The following is a 16030-nucleotide window of genomic DNA, read 5'->3' on the forward strand; positions in this document are numbered from 1 at the left end:
AGCAGATTTTCCGTCCCATTGCTGGTATTTTTCCATACAAACACCAAACACGGCTTATTTTATACAATTTACTCGGCTAGGTAAAAAAAAAGTCAGTGGCAACATGAGCACAAAGTTACAATTTATTAATTTTGGACAATGGCAACTTTAGAGCACAAACGTCAAGAATTTTGTCATGCAATATTTCGCAAGATAAGTTTCGATTTTTCCTTTTCAAATAGGAACCTAACTAATTAGAAGGCGACTGATGAAGTGGGTGTGCGTTTTAATTTAAATTTGTTTCCATTTGTTTTTTTCTTTAACTCTATGATGATCGAAGGCCGTGCCAATGTAAGTCATAACTAAAACATCAATAGCCGTAAGATTGATTTTACAGACACACGAAGAATTTATACTGTACTCTTTTTTTTCAGGACTTACCAGACTTTATTGTCTTTCGGACGGTGATCAAGTACTGTCTCTTTATCATAGTAGTACCCGTTCTATCCTTCTTCTTTGTGAAAAGTCTTGTATTTGATGGGGTATTACGACTTGATAACGTTACAAGCAGCGTCTATTCTGCTATAGTTGCTGTAATTGCCCTGCATGTTACATTAGGCATGTATATTTATAGAGCGTATGGTGAGGCAGAAAAAGCACCTAAGCCAGTTAAAAAAGATTAAAAAATTTATAACTAAACCTACCACTTTAATTATAAGTTAAACTTTAAAAATGGATAATCTGTACATGAAGGGAGAACTTTTACAAATACAAACAAAGAATTCAGAAGTTATCGAAGGTCGTTTTTACAGTATGACAACAGACAAATCTAAAATATCTTTATACAATGTTAAGGAATTACCTCAAGGTGAGGAAGAAAAAGGTGTTTGTCACTATTATGATTCCGAAGTCAGAAACATAACAAAAATCCATGAAGAAAATAAGCAAACATATTTGAAATTAACACAAAAAGAATGCGAAGAAATTATTAAAACTGCAAAGAAATATATTTACATAAACCAAGTGGATAAAAATTTTCATGCTGCAATTGATGATTTAGCCCATTACAGCTATATAGCATTGAGCACTGATGGGGCTAACATGGGCAGGAAGTGTAAAATGCCTTTTATTGTATTATCAACTCCTCGACAAATCTATATATTTGATGTTCAAGTTATGCAGTATCATGCATTTGATGCTGGCTTAAAGAAATTACTGGAATGTGAAAGCCCTAAAAAAATAGTACATGACTGCAGGAAAATATCTGATTGCTTGTATCACAAACATAATGTTAAGCTGAATTCAGTATTTGATACTCAAGTATGTAAAATCATAATTGTTTTCTATTTACTAAAAGCTAAATTTCCCATGTATTGCAATGACAGTCTTAGCTAAATGTCTTGTAAAAGTGTTTGTTACATTTTTCAGGTTGGACATCTCATTGTGTCAAGAAATAAATCTGGCCGCATACCAACAACAGTTAAGACTCTGGCAGAAACTCTGTCAATATATCTTGGCCTTAAAAATAATACTATTGAAGAGGTAATAAAATTTATTTAATTATAAATTGTTTAGATATTTATTAGCCTTTGACTGCTTTCTCATGGAAATACATAAAAGGAATGACACCTGTTATTTATTTCTACCAAATATTATCCAGAGATTGTGTTACCATAAAAATGTGTTATCTGGTTACAAGCATCCCTCAATATACATGTTTATGTCACTAAAATATTTTTAAATTTTCAGCTTGATATAGTCCAGTGCACTGAAAGGCCATTATCCACAAACATCAAAGAAAACCTTGCTAAAAACATAGCATATTTACACCGTCTATCAGAAATGATTAATGATGAAATGATGTTACCTTTTCATAGAGGTGTAGAATGTTACATTGACAATATAAGAAGTTGTGATGATTTCAAAGCTTGGGAGCTATGTGGCAAATCTAATCAAACACCAAAGGATTTTAGAAGCACCATTGAGTATTAAATTTATGCTTTTAGGTTACATTCCACAGAGTAATAAAAAGTAGAAATAGTCATTTTCTTTTTTTTTAAGCACCTTTTTGTTTTAATTTCAGTTCACATTGTTAGTTTTCCTTTTCTTTTGGGTTCTGATTCACATTTTATTTATTTGGGTAATTTATTAGTTATTGAGATTTGTCTTACTTATTTAAATGTCTTATTGGATTTTTTGTTTTTGGAACATTATACTCAATGGCATGTAAAACTAAACAATGTTACATCAAAAATGATTATGCAACTACTTTTACTGTTGGTTGAGTAACATGCAAGGACAACAGAATATGTGCCCCCTAAAAAGTAACTAATCAGAATAAGGATAAACATTTGGTTAGTGGCAAAGATGACATGTTTTTTATATAGCAGAAAATACACACTGATAAAAATTACATTGGAGGCATTTCCATATTAAGGAACTTGATGAGTCTTAGACATATAGTCTACTTATTCTACAATGGACTTTGATGTCTTCGTGAGATTGATGGAAGAAATGGATGTCACTTGATTTACTATCATTATAGTTTATCATAGTTATAAATTTGCTCCATGACTAGATCATAATTTATATTGTTCCCTGATTATTGACTTGATATTTGAAGATTTGATTGAAAGCAGCTACTTTGGAACAATGGACAGTTAAAATAAGTGCTTCTTCGGAGAGCAATTGCTTGTTCTTTAAACATGACCACCAGTTGTATAAATGACATAAAATTCATGAATTATGACAAAAAATGTTATATTAATGATTGAAATGCTTCTAAACTTTATAAGTAGAGGTGTTAAAATTGCTTTCTTATAGCTTTGAGCACTATTAAATACTAAATGCTTTTGAACTTCTATTTTTGTATTGAGAGTTTGATGTGATTAGTGTATTTTGTACGAGTGACAATTTATTTCCAGTATTTTTTATTCTCACACTTATAATAATTCTCTATTTCAAAACAACTTAATTTTAAAATGGTACCTTTAAAATATTTATTTTTGTATGAATGACAAGTTTGGCGATTAAGGGCTTTAATTACGCAAATATGTATTAGATGTTGCTCATATCTATTTGATATTAATAAAGAGTGAGATATTTTGAGAAATGGTTTTACAGTATTGAGTATAAAGTGAAGGATGCTTACGTTGCTAAATTGCTTACAATTAGGATTATAATTAATATTTTGTGAAAATCCGAAGTTGAAATTAAAGATGTGTGCTTAATCTACTCTTATTCACTTTGGTTTGAACCTCTTTATAATTGGTGTTTAGTTCAATTATTAAAACAAAAGAAAACAATATATAATTTATTAAATGTGTACACTTATGTTTTAGTAAGGAACAAATTGGGATAGAAAGCTAGTCCTTCTATAGATTCGTCTCTGCAGGCTAGGCCAAGACGTTCAGTAGTGAACAGTCTTTCTCGAGCCAACAACAGCGACACATTGGCTAATTGAGATAACTTCACAGGTGTGAGAGTACCATTTTCTTCAAGCTAAAACAGATGACAAAGAAAAATAGGCATTGTGAAATCCATTAGCTTTATTGTAGAAAATATACTGATTGTGTACTTTCAGTAATTTGTAACTTACCAATTGACTAGTACTTCTAGCAACTTCTTCGTCTCTCTGAGAGTTCAGTTGCAGAACACACGCGCCACTAGGAAACTTTCTAAGTGACATTGGTGCATCAATTGATTGCAATAATCTGAAAATAGTAAAGTACATGTATATTTGTTTATCTATGAACTATGTTATTTAAGTAACTAAGTATCTTGGAAGAATTGATTAATTTGATTCAGTTATCTTTAATGTCTTAAAGTGTATATCCAGGCTTGTAATATCTTGTATTTGAAAATTTTGGTGAATGTAAATACATCATCATCACCAGCAGTATATGCCCCCTACTAAGGGGTCCAGAATCTACCCTAAGTAGGGGTGAAAATACATACTTGCAAGCATTTAACAAGTCCTCAGGTGATATAAGCTCCAAGCCTCTTGCTCTGTTGACTCTGCACCATACATCAGCAAGTGACATTATACCACCACAGTCCTAAAAAAAAGTAATATTTTATTTTATTTAATCTTCTAAGGTAAGACTGAAAACTTTTCTTTTTACAATAATGATATAAAAAGAGTACAATACAAAGGAGTAGAATATTGCACTAAAATGTAAAATAAAATTTTTAATCTATACTCATCATCATCATCCACTTGCCCTTATCCCCTATGGAGGGTCGGCACAGTATGTGCTGCTCTTCCTTACATCTCTATCAGCCGTCATATCTGAATCCACTCCTTTCTTAAGCATATCCTCTTTCACACAATCCATCCATACTTTCTTCGGTCTTCCTCTTCCTTTGTAGCCACCCACAATCAATCTTAACACTTTCTGGTTTACTTCACTTCACTTTTGTGTTAATGGCGTTTCCATAGAGATTTCGCCAATGTCAAGTACATATAATACTCTAACACAACTAAGACTACCGCGGTGCACTTTCTGGTTTATGTCCCCCATCATTTTGTCGCATAACATGTCTATTTTTAATCTATACTAATATAATAAGAAGAAAAGATATGTATTCAATGCATGTTAAAACTAATAGGCCGATTTCAAATTTTTTTTCACCATTTGAAAGGTGACTATATAGTTAATTTCGTACCATTAATACTGCCACCATCATATCTGAAATCTGCTGTGCTAACCCTACATAGTAATCAGAGTCTGATCGGAATGTATCTCTTGTGACTGGATCATCAATACCTAAGCTCATGAGGTATGATTTGAATCTAACTGTGTCATCTTCAGATATATCTCCTTGTTTCTCCTGTAATAATGACAATTTTATTACAACTTGACAAAAATATTGTCATCTCTTATTAATTTGAAACAAAACAGAGATAACTATGTATATTTTATTATTTATATATAAATTGTATAGTTGTATCAAAGTAACAGTAGTTACCACATACCCTAATTTTAGTTGATATTGTCTTCGATATTGACACCATTTCTTTAGCCTTCTCCATAAGCTTTCTTAAATCTTGGAATGCAACACTAATACTTTCATCAGTAGCTCTATGTTGTTCCTCTATACTTCTTTCAATACCTACAATTCCTGATCTAATCTTCGAGCTTACAGGAGCAACTGAAGGTCTTGTGGATGCCACTGCAGATTCTGAGCTTGGAGATGTCAGTGGAGTTGTTCGTTCCCATGCTTTAGCATTTACAGCATCAGACAATGCTTTATAAAAAAGAGGATCAATTCCATCTTTGAATGAAAACTTGACAAAGTGGTATGGACTTACTACTGCTGGGCCTGGCCTTTTACCTGTTAAATTATATAATTTATAAATTCACTCTCCATACTCTAATGTAACTGTTGTTTTTTTATTATGGACTTGGATATCAATTATTTCTTGGATTGCAACTATACCTGGAAGTGCTGGACCCAAATGTAAAATAATTCTCTTTGGGCCACCAAGACCGAACACACCGCCACTCTCCTCTTCCAAACAAAATACATAATACAATGGAAGAGATAAACATGTAAGTCCTTTGGGTATGTCACCTGCCTTTCCCCATAAAATTCTATGCGTTGTGAGCACAACTTCACCATCGACATATTGTGTCTAAAAATGTTAAAAGATTAATATGGAACATTGCTAAATTTGATAACTTTTATACAAATCTAAACTAACCTTATCATCGCCGTCATATATTTTCACATTTTTCTCTCGTTTTAAATAGTTTTCTCCTTCAAATAATCGAGCTTCAATATATTCAAGCCTGTCCATAGTTCAAAAAACTGAAATAAACGATTTTTGATTAAATTAGTGTGTAATAAATATAAATAAAATAAATATATGTTTGTGTTTTCGTGTTTTCAGATGTCAATGTCATTCTACTTCAACGTCACTGTCAGTGATTGTCATTGTTATTAATTGTTGATAAGATTTCAAAAAATAAAATAATGAGAAATTACTATAGGACTTTAAGGAAGGATATTATAGCTTAATTAATAAGTATTTGAATTAATACTTGTATTTGAATTATTATTTTTCATTGATAACCAAGAACCACCCTTTGCCCAAAAAGAAACATTGCGAATTTGCGAATTGACATTGACAGATTGCGAAGCAGAAAAACGAAATGAAAGGAGCTGTGTAGCGTGAGGTTAACCTACAATTATTTATTAGATACCGTTCTTACTTTTACTTTACTATTAGCCTTGACTGGTCGTGACTGAAAGCACTAGATACACATTTTTACTTGTGTTATAATGGCTGAATCTCAAGAAACTTTGCTTCAACAAATAAAGGAACAGGGTGACATCGTGAGGAAGTTAAAAGCTGCGAAGGAATCAGGAGATAAGGTTTGTTAACACATTTTATTGTTCTTAAAATAGTATCTTTTGTCCGTGAAAAACCCTACGTCTATCACACATGTAAGTTGTCTATGAATTGCATCATGTATTATTTAATAACATAACTATTGGTTTTGTAGCAGAAGAAGGCGGAAAAATGTATTTACAATCTTGAAGAAATAGATAAACATTTATCTCAGTTTAGTTACTTGAGTGGATACACTCCCACTCAATTAGATTTAGAGATTTTAAATAAATTAGGTCAAGATATAAATATTCAAAAATATAAATACATGAAGAGGTGGTTTTACCATATGCGGAGTTTCAATGAGTCCGAAATAAGTCTTTTTCCTGTATCTTGCTCTCCAAATGCATTTAATAATCTGCAAATAGGCAATGATAAGTCCTATGATGAGCAGGTTTGTGTTATTGCTGTTTAGAGGTAGTTTGTGTATTTATTGTAGATTAATTTAATACATAAAGCACATAATTTTACAACTTGCACCATCTTTATCCCAGAAAGCTTTTTTTTTCATACTTGAATCTCCCCATATGGTTCTTAGTTACCACAGTTACATTTGTAAAGATATATTTTGAGTTCAAGTCAGTATCACCTAATATTTGAAATATTTCTTTTTCCGGTTATAAAATGTCTACCATCAGTGGTGACAAGGAACCATAGTGGATTATTTTGAAGCAAAATATAAAAGAAAAATGTTTATGAAAGCTATGAGATTGCAATTGTGCCATTTGCTAAGCACCAATGGTTACAAAAAATGTTTTGCAACTTCTTCTCAAAGCAAGGTATTAGAAAGCTGGCTTGTAGAAAAACTAGATAATTAAACTTTGTGATCTTCATGTTTATAAGCAAGTCATTTTTTTATAGATTCAAGTCGAAGTTAGCAAGTTATTGGCTTTAAAAGCGCAGCTTGGAACTGAAGATGCATCATCACAAAAGTTTGTCCTCAAAACTCCAAAAGGAACGAGAGATTACAATCCACAACAAATGACAATCAGAAACAATGTGTTACAAAAGATTATTACAGTTTTCAAGAAGCATGGAGCTGAAAGTATTGATACTCCAGTTTTTGAGTTGAAGGTATATATTTTTTTAAATACTATTAGACTTATTTTCTCTTAATTCTTAAGCTATTGGTTTATTACTTTCAACTTTTGTACTTTTAAATCTAGTCTGAATATCATACATATTTCAATTAAATATGAAAGGTTGCAAAGATTAAAATTAACAAATCCATTGATATCAATTTGTATTTTTATAAATATGCTAGTTAAATATAACCTAATAAGCTTATTTTCATTACAGGAAGTACTTACAGGAAAATATGGTGAAGATTCAAAATTAATCTATGATTTAAAAGATCAGGGAGGTGAAATCCTTGCCTTGAGATATGATCTCACAGTACCATTAGCCAGATATCTGGCGATGAGCAAGATCAACACTCTGAAGAGATATCACATAGCTAAAGTATATAGAAGAGATAATCCAGCTATGACAAGAGGAAGGTATAGAGAGTTTTATCAATGTGTAAGTATATCATATTTCATTACACATTCAATTTTTAGTTAGGAATACAAATGAAAAATTTAGTGAGGTGTGAGACCCCTCTGGCATGTGTTATCTTGTTTTTTTTTGGTATTGTAAATTTTAAATTGAGTAAGTGGCTCTTATATAGTGATTCTTATGATAGTGACTTACTATATGCTGACTGATATCTGTCTCTCCCCTGTCCAATCTTTGAAAGTGAAAATGAAGTGATTCATCAGAGAAGCAAGAACACTAGAATTGGACATCAACAGACAAACTACTTTGACTAGCTTTCTCCTGCGACTTTGTCTGTATGATATTAAAAAAGACAAATTAATGCCTATGTGTTCTTCCAGACTGTCCTCTGAATTCAAGCCAAATTTCATTGACATTCCATTTGGCAGTTTAGGCTACAAACTCTAAAGAACACCCACCTATCTAAACATCGCATTTATAATATTAGTAAGATTTATAAAATTAGGAAGAGATTGTAGACTACATATATCAATGTATAATTTCCAGGATTTTGATATTGCCGGTCAATATGATCTGATGGTCCCAGATGTAGAATGTCTCAAAGTGGTGACTGAGATTTTAGATGCCCTTGACATTGGAAAGTATGTACTGAAGGTCAATCATAGAAGACTACTTGATGGAATGTTTGAAGCTTGTGGGGTTCCTGTTGACAAATTTCGTTCAACATGCTCAACTGTGGATAAATTAGATAAGGTAGTTTTTTAACTTTTTTTAACTTTTAGTTTAGCAAAGTCTAGAGGGGCTAGTATTAATGTGCTCGTATTTGTAGTATTTTACCATTTTGGAATCTCTAGAGTGGGGATGCATTAATCCTTTCTCCCCTGATGATGCTTATGCAACTTTGCAGTGACTGTATTGATATTGAGAAAAATAAAGTTATTTGATTGATAACTTTTTGAAATAAATTACTTGTGAAATTCTCAGTGAAATCTTGATTGTTTTTATATAATAAGTGACTTGTACCAGTGATTTTTAATTCCAATGGTCTTAATTAATTTTTAGTCGCCTTGGGAGGAAGTTAGGACAGAAATGATAAATGAGAAAGGTATTACACCAGACGCTGCTGATAGGATAGGAGAATATGTGCGCTTGAATGGTGGCGCAGAGTTAGCCGAGAAATTATTAAAAGATGAAAAATTGTCTAAATCCAAAGCGGCAGTGGAAGGGTTGGAAGGAATTAAGTTATTACTGAAGTATAGTGAATTAATGGGTATTAACGACAAGATTTCGTTCGACTTAAGTTTAGCAAGAGGATTGGACTATTACACTGGAGTTATTTATGAAGCTGTTTTGATACGTAAGTGATGTATTTTTATATTTTTCTTACGACAGTATTTAATTTTTATTTATATAACCCCAGCTTGTGATCTATCAGAGCGCGCGCACACCTGTGACTAATCTATCGCCCAACTGTTTAGTCTTGAATTGATTTCTGTGAGCTTATATAGAGTTGTGCTCACTACTCAATTTTTAGTTGTGTAACTAAACAGTTGAATTGGCTGCGAAACTATCGACAGTCGCAGAACTGTTGTGCGATAGTTTAGTCAAACGTGTGTCTCCGCTCTTAATGTGATTAAAGGAATGCAGAATCCAAAAAGTATTTCATCTGAATAGGGAATAATAATTTATTTTTTGTTTAAATCACAGTTCTGATTTTAACTTTTTTTAAATTATCGACTGAACCAAATGATTACTCTTTTCCTTTAACTGGTCGACGGACGGCGAATAGTGAAATCGAGTAATCTTATTTTAATGTCGTTGCCGCGTTGTGTTGTAATTGTTACTTTTTATATCAACTGTGATGAATTATGACGATGCACTTTCACTTTTGTTGGTTGTACCAAGTTATATTTATTTAATAAAATGATATATTAGTACATCATATTTCATTTATAACTTAAAATATGCTTTTTTTGAATATCTTTAATGTAATTTACATAAAATTCTACTTTTTATTTCAATTTAAATAAAAATATTGGCATGTTTTCGTTCAGACAATCGCTCTACGGCATCCATTCCAATTTTCTTACATCATCTTTTCTTTATATCAAATCTATGATCACGAAAATCAAGTTTGCTGTAAACTAGTTTCGTATAACGGGATATCAATTAAAACTTCAATGCCGAGTAAACTAGACGACAAGCCCTCTTACTGTACTGTATAAGAAAACCGGTTACGTTTCGCAATTTTGCCAATGGTCATGGACAAAACTGTCTCGTAACTGGTACAAACAATCGTGTAATATCACAAATTATGTCACACTAACTATTCTTAACTGACTATATAATAATCATACTAGCTATCGCCCGCGACTTTGTTCACATAGGATATAAAAACTATTGAGTAACCTATGGCCAATTTAACGTTTGAACAACGGAAAGGTATTTCAGAGCGCACATGTCCTTGAGCTGCCAAGATATTTCAAAAGACGTATAACAATATGATTGTCTACACTTGATTTGGCAGGAATTCTCTGCAAGGAAATTATGTTTTCTCGGATTCGACTAGTTTCTTTTTTCATGTAGCTTATCTAATAGTCAATCGGTAATTTGTTTTTTTTTTTAAACATGAAATGTTAGCGATTTACAACTCAATTATTTATAATTAAAATCATTATATGATAATAGCTGTATTTGTTTTTGTTTAAATTACAGAACCAATCAAAGTTGGAAATGAGGAGCTTGCAGTTGGATCGATAGCGGGGGGCGGCAGATATGATAACCTTGTTGGCATGTTCGATTCCAAAAACAAGCAGGTAACTGTTATTAAAAACGATAAAATATCTATTGAAATGCAGGGTATGAGACTCAGTTGAATTCTGTAAAGAATCTAAAGAAAAAAAATGTTTCGTAAGCGCTGCTTGTAATGTTGTAGACATATGTTTTTAATGTTATTTGTAGTTTACCCGTGACTTTAACATTTAACGCTATTACATATTTAAATGTCGTTTCAGTATCCAACTGGTTTTTTTAGCTATTTTTTCGTCGTCCCTTTTTCGCATTTGTAATGTATTATGAAATCAATGTTATGCATCTGTTTGTAATTCGAAAATCTTATTTATTGTAATTAATTTGCTATTGTTTTATTAAACAATTTTTATATATTCCAGGTGCCGTGTGTAGGAGTGAGTATTGGCGTGGAGCGCATATTCTCTATATTGGAGGCAAAATTAGCCTCAGGTGATATTAATGTGCGTACAAATGATGTACAAGTTTACGTGGCTTCAGCTCAGAAGAACTTTCTAGAAGAACGTATGAAGATCTGTGCTGAACTATGGAATGCGGGGATCAAGGTTAGTATTTAACTCAATGAACTCAAGGCAAAAATCCTTTTCTTATGATTTTGTTGTTTTTCTTAAGATATTTAAATGTTTGTGTTTATATTCTAAGTATTTCTGAACTACTGAACAGACTGATGAAGTTTTGGCTGAATATTCTTAGGACACAAGTATTTAGTATTATTTAGTTTAGCTTTCCCGTGACTGTGTGCGCGCGGAATAAAAAAAAACAATTAATCAGTAGCTTGTGTTCTTCCAGATTATTTTCTTGAGATGCATTATAGATAGTAGATCCGTTGTAGATACCTTTAACAAATATCAAAATTTAATATTAAAATGCATGAAACACCCCTACAACGCCAATTCCGTACCCCCATATAACGCGGTAATTACCTATGTAACCTGAATGTTCCCAACAATTTATTATTAGATCCTCTATAACGCGATTTATAGTTCTGCGTTGCTAAATAACGTGTTATACGGGGAATTCTTAAAAACGCGAACGCGGAACCATCAACCGCGCTTTATGTAATGTTTACTGTATGTTTATTCATGTTTCATCATATCTTTTTCAGACTGAACAGTCATACAAGAAGAATCCCAAAATGTTAAATCAATTACAACATTGTGAAGAGAATGGCATACCGTTAGCGGTGGTCCTTGGGGAGTCGGAGCTGAAACGTGGCGTTGTCAAGATTAGAAACATTACCTCCAGAGAGGAACAAGAAGTCCAGCGAAATGATCTCGTACAAGAACTCAAACAACGGATAGACGCGTTAAATGTTAAAGAAATTAATGGTTCAGTATGAATGAACGGAGGTAAATTTAATTAAATAACCTTAATTAAAAAAACTCGATTCATTTTATAGGATATACTTGAAAACAACTATAAATTTAGAAATAATATACAATATTGTGAGTGACATATCTGGTTTATTTCCATTGTATAATTCATAAGCCGTCTTGTTATTTAAAGCTAGATGTTGATTATGATTCTGTAAATAAACTGCGGTATTAGTGGCTTTGGCCCAAAACTCCTTGCTAAGGTTTACATCTGCATATCATTCATTGCATTCTGTTCATATAATTGAGATATTTACTGTTAACATGGCCTAATCACTTATGCCAAATATCTGAAACAGTTAAATTAGCCATTGTTTTTTTACACTAATTAACTTGTATACACCTTTATACAACTCTGCTACTAATTTGTTATCTCGATTATAAACTTCACAGCCTTTATAACTAATTATTTTACGGCTTTTACTCACGTCTAAACGTGAAACGTAAACCAAGTTATTAAGTTCTGGCTTTGATAGCACATCCACTTGTCTTTACAGTCTGTTTTATCAGTTGCCTAGTCATCGTCTGAGTAGGCTATAAGTTTTGTGAACTCTTCAGTCTTCCTAAAAATCAGTCCCTGACGAGAAGTTAAATGAAAATGAAAAAAAAAAATATTTTTAGAAAACATTCAATTTCAATTTATATTTTTTTACACAATGTACACAATCTAAAATTAACACAAACAGTAAAGTGTGTAAATAAGTATGAAAGCGAAGCTGTAGGCTAGTTTGCTTATTAGCAAATTGTTCAGTTACCTTTCATACTAGTATAAAACTATTACGGCAGGGCAGTAGAGCCAGTTACTGTGATTATCTGTTAGAACTTGTTACAGTACAGGCCGGCAGTTCCTTTAACATAACTTAACACTCTCTTACTTGCTAACCACAACTCTTGTGTATCTAGAAATCTTAAGAATGATACAGCATAAGTAATATCTGGACTTTACATAGAAATGTATAACAAAGATCCTATTAATTCCTTAAAAGGTACTTTAATCACTGGAGGTAATGGAATGTTTACATTAAAACTAATTTCAAATGGTGCTTGATTTTGCAATCTTGCATGTGATATTTCTCCAAAAGTCATCGACTCAATTTCTGAAGTTTTTGTTGTGTTGATATTTTTTTTGCACCGTGAGCACTTACGCCTTGTCGCCAACGCTAACATTGACATGTTGTTTTTCTTAATTGACATTGGTATTGATTTCTACTTGTAAATACTTGCAGAGTTAAAATAATTTTTGAACATCAGATTATGATGAGTTTTTGTCAATCAAAATCTGAAGTCTGTTTAATTGATAAACTAACACCATTTTTTGTAAATTTCTTCTTTATTTTTCCTTAACTCATTTTACAATATAACAAAATTCTACAGAAACATTTTTTCATCTTGACATTTTGTTTTCATTACGCATCACTTTTTCATCATTTTTTATTCCATTACAATGTCTATTCAGCCAGTAGTACATATATTGTAACATTTGTAATAACAAATTACAATTTTACAATTGCTGATTACACAACATACCAACTTATTCTTCTTTTAAACTTTCCTTCATGCATGAGGGTATTGTGATTGAATAAGTGCATTGAACAGATCTATAAAGGGTTTCAATTTAGTAAAGTATTTGCTGTCAAATGTTGTAATTTCAATGTTAGGAAGTTTAGACATAGACACATCCTTGCCAACAATTTTTACATTTTCATTATTATTCATACGATCGTTTAATTTAGCAAATAGCTTTAAATGTTTTGACTCGACAGTATTGAAATTTTCTGCAACCCTTGGATCCAATACCTAAATCTCGACAGTTATGTCTTCGTATTCCTTAAATGTACTTACCAGCATGCTTCTTCGCGCCTCCAAATCTAACACGCTGGCGGCAGCGATACTCACTGGATCATCGAGGAAGTTTTCTAAACGCGTAATTGCTCCCTTAAGATGGCCACTCTTTGCCCGCAAACGTGGCAGGTTGACCGTCATTTTTTCAACACAATGTAGTGCTAATTTTTCTTTTTGGATGTAGTTTCCCGACGATCACGACGATCTTCCCTGCTCGGTACCTTCATCCGAGCTGCGCAGACGTATACACTGATGCGGACCGGCGAAATTTTTTCACGGTCACGTGGGCACGCCGACTCTTCAATGTTATATTTTGAGGATATAGACCTCTCTTCAATTTTCTTCCGATATAGAACCGATTTATTTTGTGAGGATATAGCCTCAGTTGTTCGCAAAGCGAACAGCACGTGCTAATTTTGCTCGTAAGGCATCGCCGTACGAGTAATATTCTTGAAAATTGATGCAACTAAATGATGATAAAAAAATGTATTCTTAATAATTGAATGTTGCCCTTTTTAACACGCCCCCTCAATAATCAATTTTTATATTATATAAAATTGTAGGTATCCACTGTTTTCCATTGTAAGCATTTATGTAAGTGTATTTCTCCTTGACCAAGTGCTTTTATGATTGAACCATCACCAATTATGACAGCTTTTGAGGCTGATAAAGATTTATAGTTTACAAACATTTTTGTTGTTGCACATATGTTCTGAGGCACCAATGTCCAGCACCCACAATGTTTCTTGAAAATTGTTTTGTACAGGAAAGGTTTATTGTTGATGTAATGAAAGCATTTGTACTACCTTTTCCGTTGTCACCTTTTTGACTTTTTACATATTTTACACTGTTTATAACCTTTCCCGCTGTTAAAATTGTTCATGTTTTTCTTAGTCTTTTTTTATAATGTCCAACTTGTTGACACTTAAAACATTTTCTTTCACTGTTTCTGATTGTGTAGATAAAGCAATTTTCTCCTCATAATCATTGTTGCGTTGGTCTAGCATCAATCTGAATATTAATTCAGATAACACTCCCCGAAGCAAACGGATTACAACATTTCCTGTTGCACCAAGATCTGGTTACATATCGTTACATTTTCATAATTTACTGGAGGTGGGAAATGACTTTTAAGGTCTTCATGGTCGGTCAATTTACACGGTCTTCTATGGTCTTCTCTTTACATCATCAGCAGCTCATTATAAGTCCCCACCGAGGGGCTCGGAGCCTACCCTAATATGGGGTGACTAGGCCATAGTCAACCACGCTGGCCAAGTGCGGGTTGGTTTTTTTTTTATTCTATTCTACCTCTGACAGTGGTCAGAGCTTATTTTAACTTTACTTCATTCATTCCAGTTCTCGCTAGTATTCCTCTCGCACTTTTATCCTGCATACTTTATCTTTCTTTCTTTCATCATCTTTCATTCTTTTCGGGTGGGACTGCCCGATCTACATGACACTAACTAATTAATTCTTTATTTTAGTGCGGGTTGGTTGACTTCACACATATCTTTGAATTTCTTCGCCGATATGTGCAGGTTGCATCACGATGTTTTCCTTCACCGTAAGAACGTCGGGTAAATTATGTACATATGAAAATTCGAAAAATCGAAAATCACATTGGTACATGGCGGGATTCGAACCCAAGACCTATAGATTACAAGTCAAGTGTTCAAACCACTGAGCCACCGACACTCTTTTTCTCTTTACATGGTCATTTTAAAATAACGACGGTTGTTAAGTTTATTTGTGTAAAGATACAAATATCACATAAATGCATACATAAATACTTGTTATAAATGTACATATTTATTTAATGATAATTCTCCGATAAAATTCCGTGATCAACATCACTCGGAAAAGCTTTCCTAAATTTAATTTCCCACTCCTTACACAATAGTCGAGCGAGGGTAAAGACTATTGCCAAGTGGTCGCTAATCCGCAGTTTTGCAAAGCATAATGACTCGTTTGTTTCGAATTCCAGTCGAGACATTATTAAGATAAAATTCTTGAACAACATTATTATTATTAATAATGTCTTTAATGTTATTATTCAAACTTTCCTAAGCTGTTTTACAAGAAATATTAAAGTTTCTAAGCTTATAAATTTTTAATATTTCAAGTACTAAACCTT

General features: G+C 32.5%; 3 protein-coding genes across 5 annotated transcripts; 2 read left to right on the forward strand and 1 right to left on the reverse strand.

Annotated features, from left to right (window-relative positions):
• The first annotated feature begins 609 nt into the window (after window positions 1-609).
• Window positions 610-2023, forward strand: LOC106100745 (exonuclease 3'-5' domain-containing protein 1-like). The gene is made up of 3 exons (XM_013279758.1): window positions 610-1299; window positions 1408-1521; window positions 1729-2023. Exons 1-3 carry the CDS (start codon window positions 712-714, stop codon window positions 1969-1971), a joined length of 945 nt encoding a protein of 314 aa, XP_013135212.1. The 5' UTR covers window positions 610-711; the 3' UTR covers window positions 1972-2023.
• A 1255-nt stretch (window positions 2024-3278) lies between these two features.
• LOC106100743 (vacuolar protein-sorting-associated protein 36) lies at window positions 3279-5867 on the reverse strand. Its single transcript, XM_013279757.1, has 7 exons — window positions 5687-5867; window positions 5422-5617; window positions 4958-5316; window positions 4648-4812; window positions 3937-4037; window positions 3578-3692; window positions 3279-3480 (listed from the first exon to the last, which is right to left on the reverse strand). The coding sequence occupies exons 1-7, from the start codon at window positions 5780-5782 to the stop codon at window positions 3310-3312; spliced, it is 1203 nt and encodes a 400-aa protein (XP_013135211.1). The 5' UTR covers window positions 5783-5867; the 3' UTR covers window positions 3279-3309.
• A 235-nt stretch (window positions 5868-6102) lies between these two features.
• Window positions 6103-13596, forward strand: LOC106100597 (histidine--tRNA ligase, cytoplasmic). 3 transcript variants are annotated; one of them, XM_013279516.1, is made up of 9 exons: window positions 6103-6360; window positions 6492-6770; window positions 7238-7450; window positions 7676-7897; window positions 8420-8626; window positions 8936-9230; window positions 10589-10689; window positions 11044-11226; window positions 11787-13596. In XM_013279516.1, exons 1-9 carry the CDS (start codon window positions 6268-6270, stop codon window positions 12018-12020), a joined length of 1827 nt encoding a protein of 608 aa, XP_013134970.1. In that variant the 5' UTR covers window positions 6103-6267; the 3' UTR covers window positions 12021-13596. The 3 variants fall into 3 exon arrangements, with proteins under 3 accessions (XP_013134970.1, XP_013134971.1, XP_013134972.1); XM_013279518.1 differs by lacking the exon at window positions 6492-6770 and adding an exon at window positions 7015-7155 and having other exon boundaries at window positions 6271-6360; XM_013279517.1 differs by lacking the exon at window positions 6492-6770 and having other exon boundaries at window positions 6105-6360.
• The last annotated feature ends 2434 nt before the right edge of the window (window positions 13597-16030 follow it).

Source organism: Papilio polytes, unplaced genomic scaffold, assembly GCF_000836215.1.
Source record: "Papilio polytes unplaced genomic scaffold, Ppol_1.0 DF824047.1, whole genome shotgun sequence".
NCBI classification, from domain to species: Eukaryota; Metazoa; Arthropoda; class Insecta; order Lepidoptera; family Papilionidae; genus Papilio; species Papilio polytes.

What these genes read in the sequence shown, in the direction of transcription:
- LOC106100745 (XM_013279758.1), top strand. Translation starts at nt 712, where the DNA reads ATGGATAATCTGTACATGAAGGGAGAACTTTTACAAATACAAACAAAG. An exon ending in ATTCAGTATTTGATACTCAA is followed by an intron (nt 1,300 to 1,407) that starts GTATGTAAAATC and finishes TACATTTTTCAG; the next exon opens with GTTGGACATCTCATTGTGTC. An exon ending in AAAATAATACTATTGAAGAG is followed by an intron (nt 1,522 to 1,728) that starts GTAATAAAATTT and finishes TTAAATTTTCAG; the next exon opens with CTTGATATAGTCCAGTGCAC.
- LOC106100597 (XM_013279516.1), top strand. Translation starts at nt 6,268, where the DNA reads ATGGCTGAATCTCAAGAAACTTTGCTTCAACAAATAAAGGAACAGGGT. An exon ending in ATAAGTCCTATGATGAGCAG is followed by an intron (nt 6,771 to 7,237) that starts GTTTGTGTTATT and finishes ATTTTTTTATAG; the next exon opens with ATTCAAGTCGAAGTTAGCAA. An exon ending in CTGTGGATAAATTAGATAAG is followed by an intron (nt 8,627 to 8,935) that starts GTAGTTTTTTAA and finishes ATTAATTTTTAG; the next exon opens with TCGCCTTGGGAGGAAGTTAG.
- LOC106100743 (XM_013279757.1), bottom strand. Translation starts at nt 5,782, where the DNA reads ATGGACAGGCTTGAATATATTGAAGCTCGATTATTTGAAGGAGAAAAC. An exon ending in TGATGGTGGCAGTATTAATG is followed by an intron (nt 4,038 to 4,647) that starts GTACGAAATTAA and finishes ACTTTTTTTTAG; the next exon opens with GACTGTGGTGGTATAATGTC. An exon ending in CTAGAAGTACTAGTCAATTG is followed by an intron (nt 3,481 to 3,577) that starts GTAAGTTACAAA and finishes CATCTGTTTTAG; the next exon opens with CTTGAAGAAAATGGTACTCT.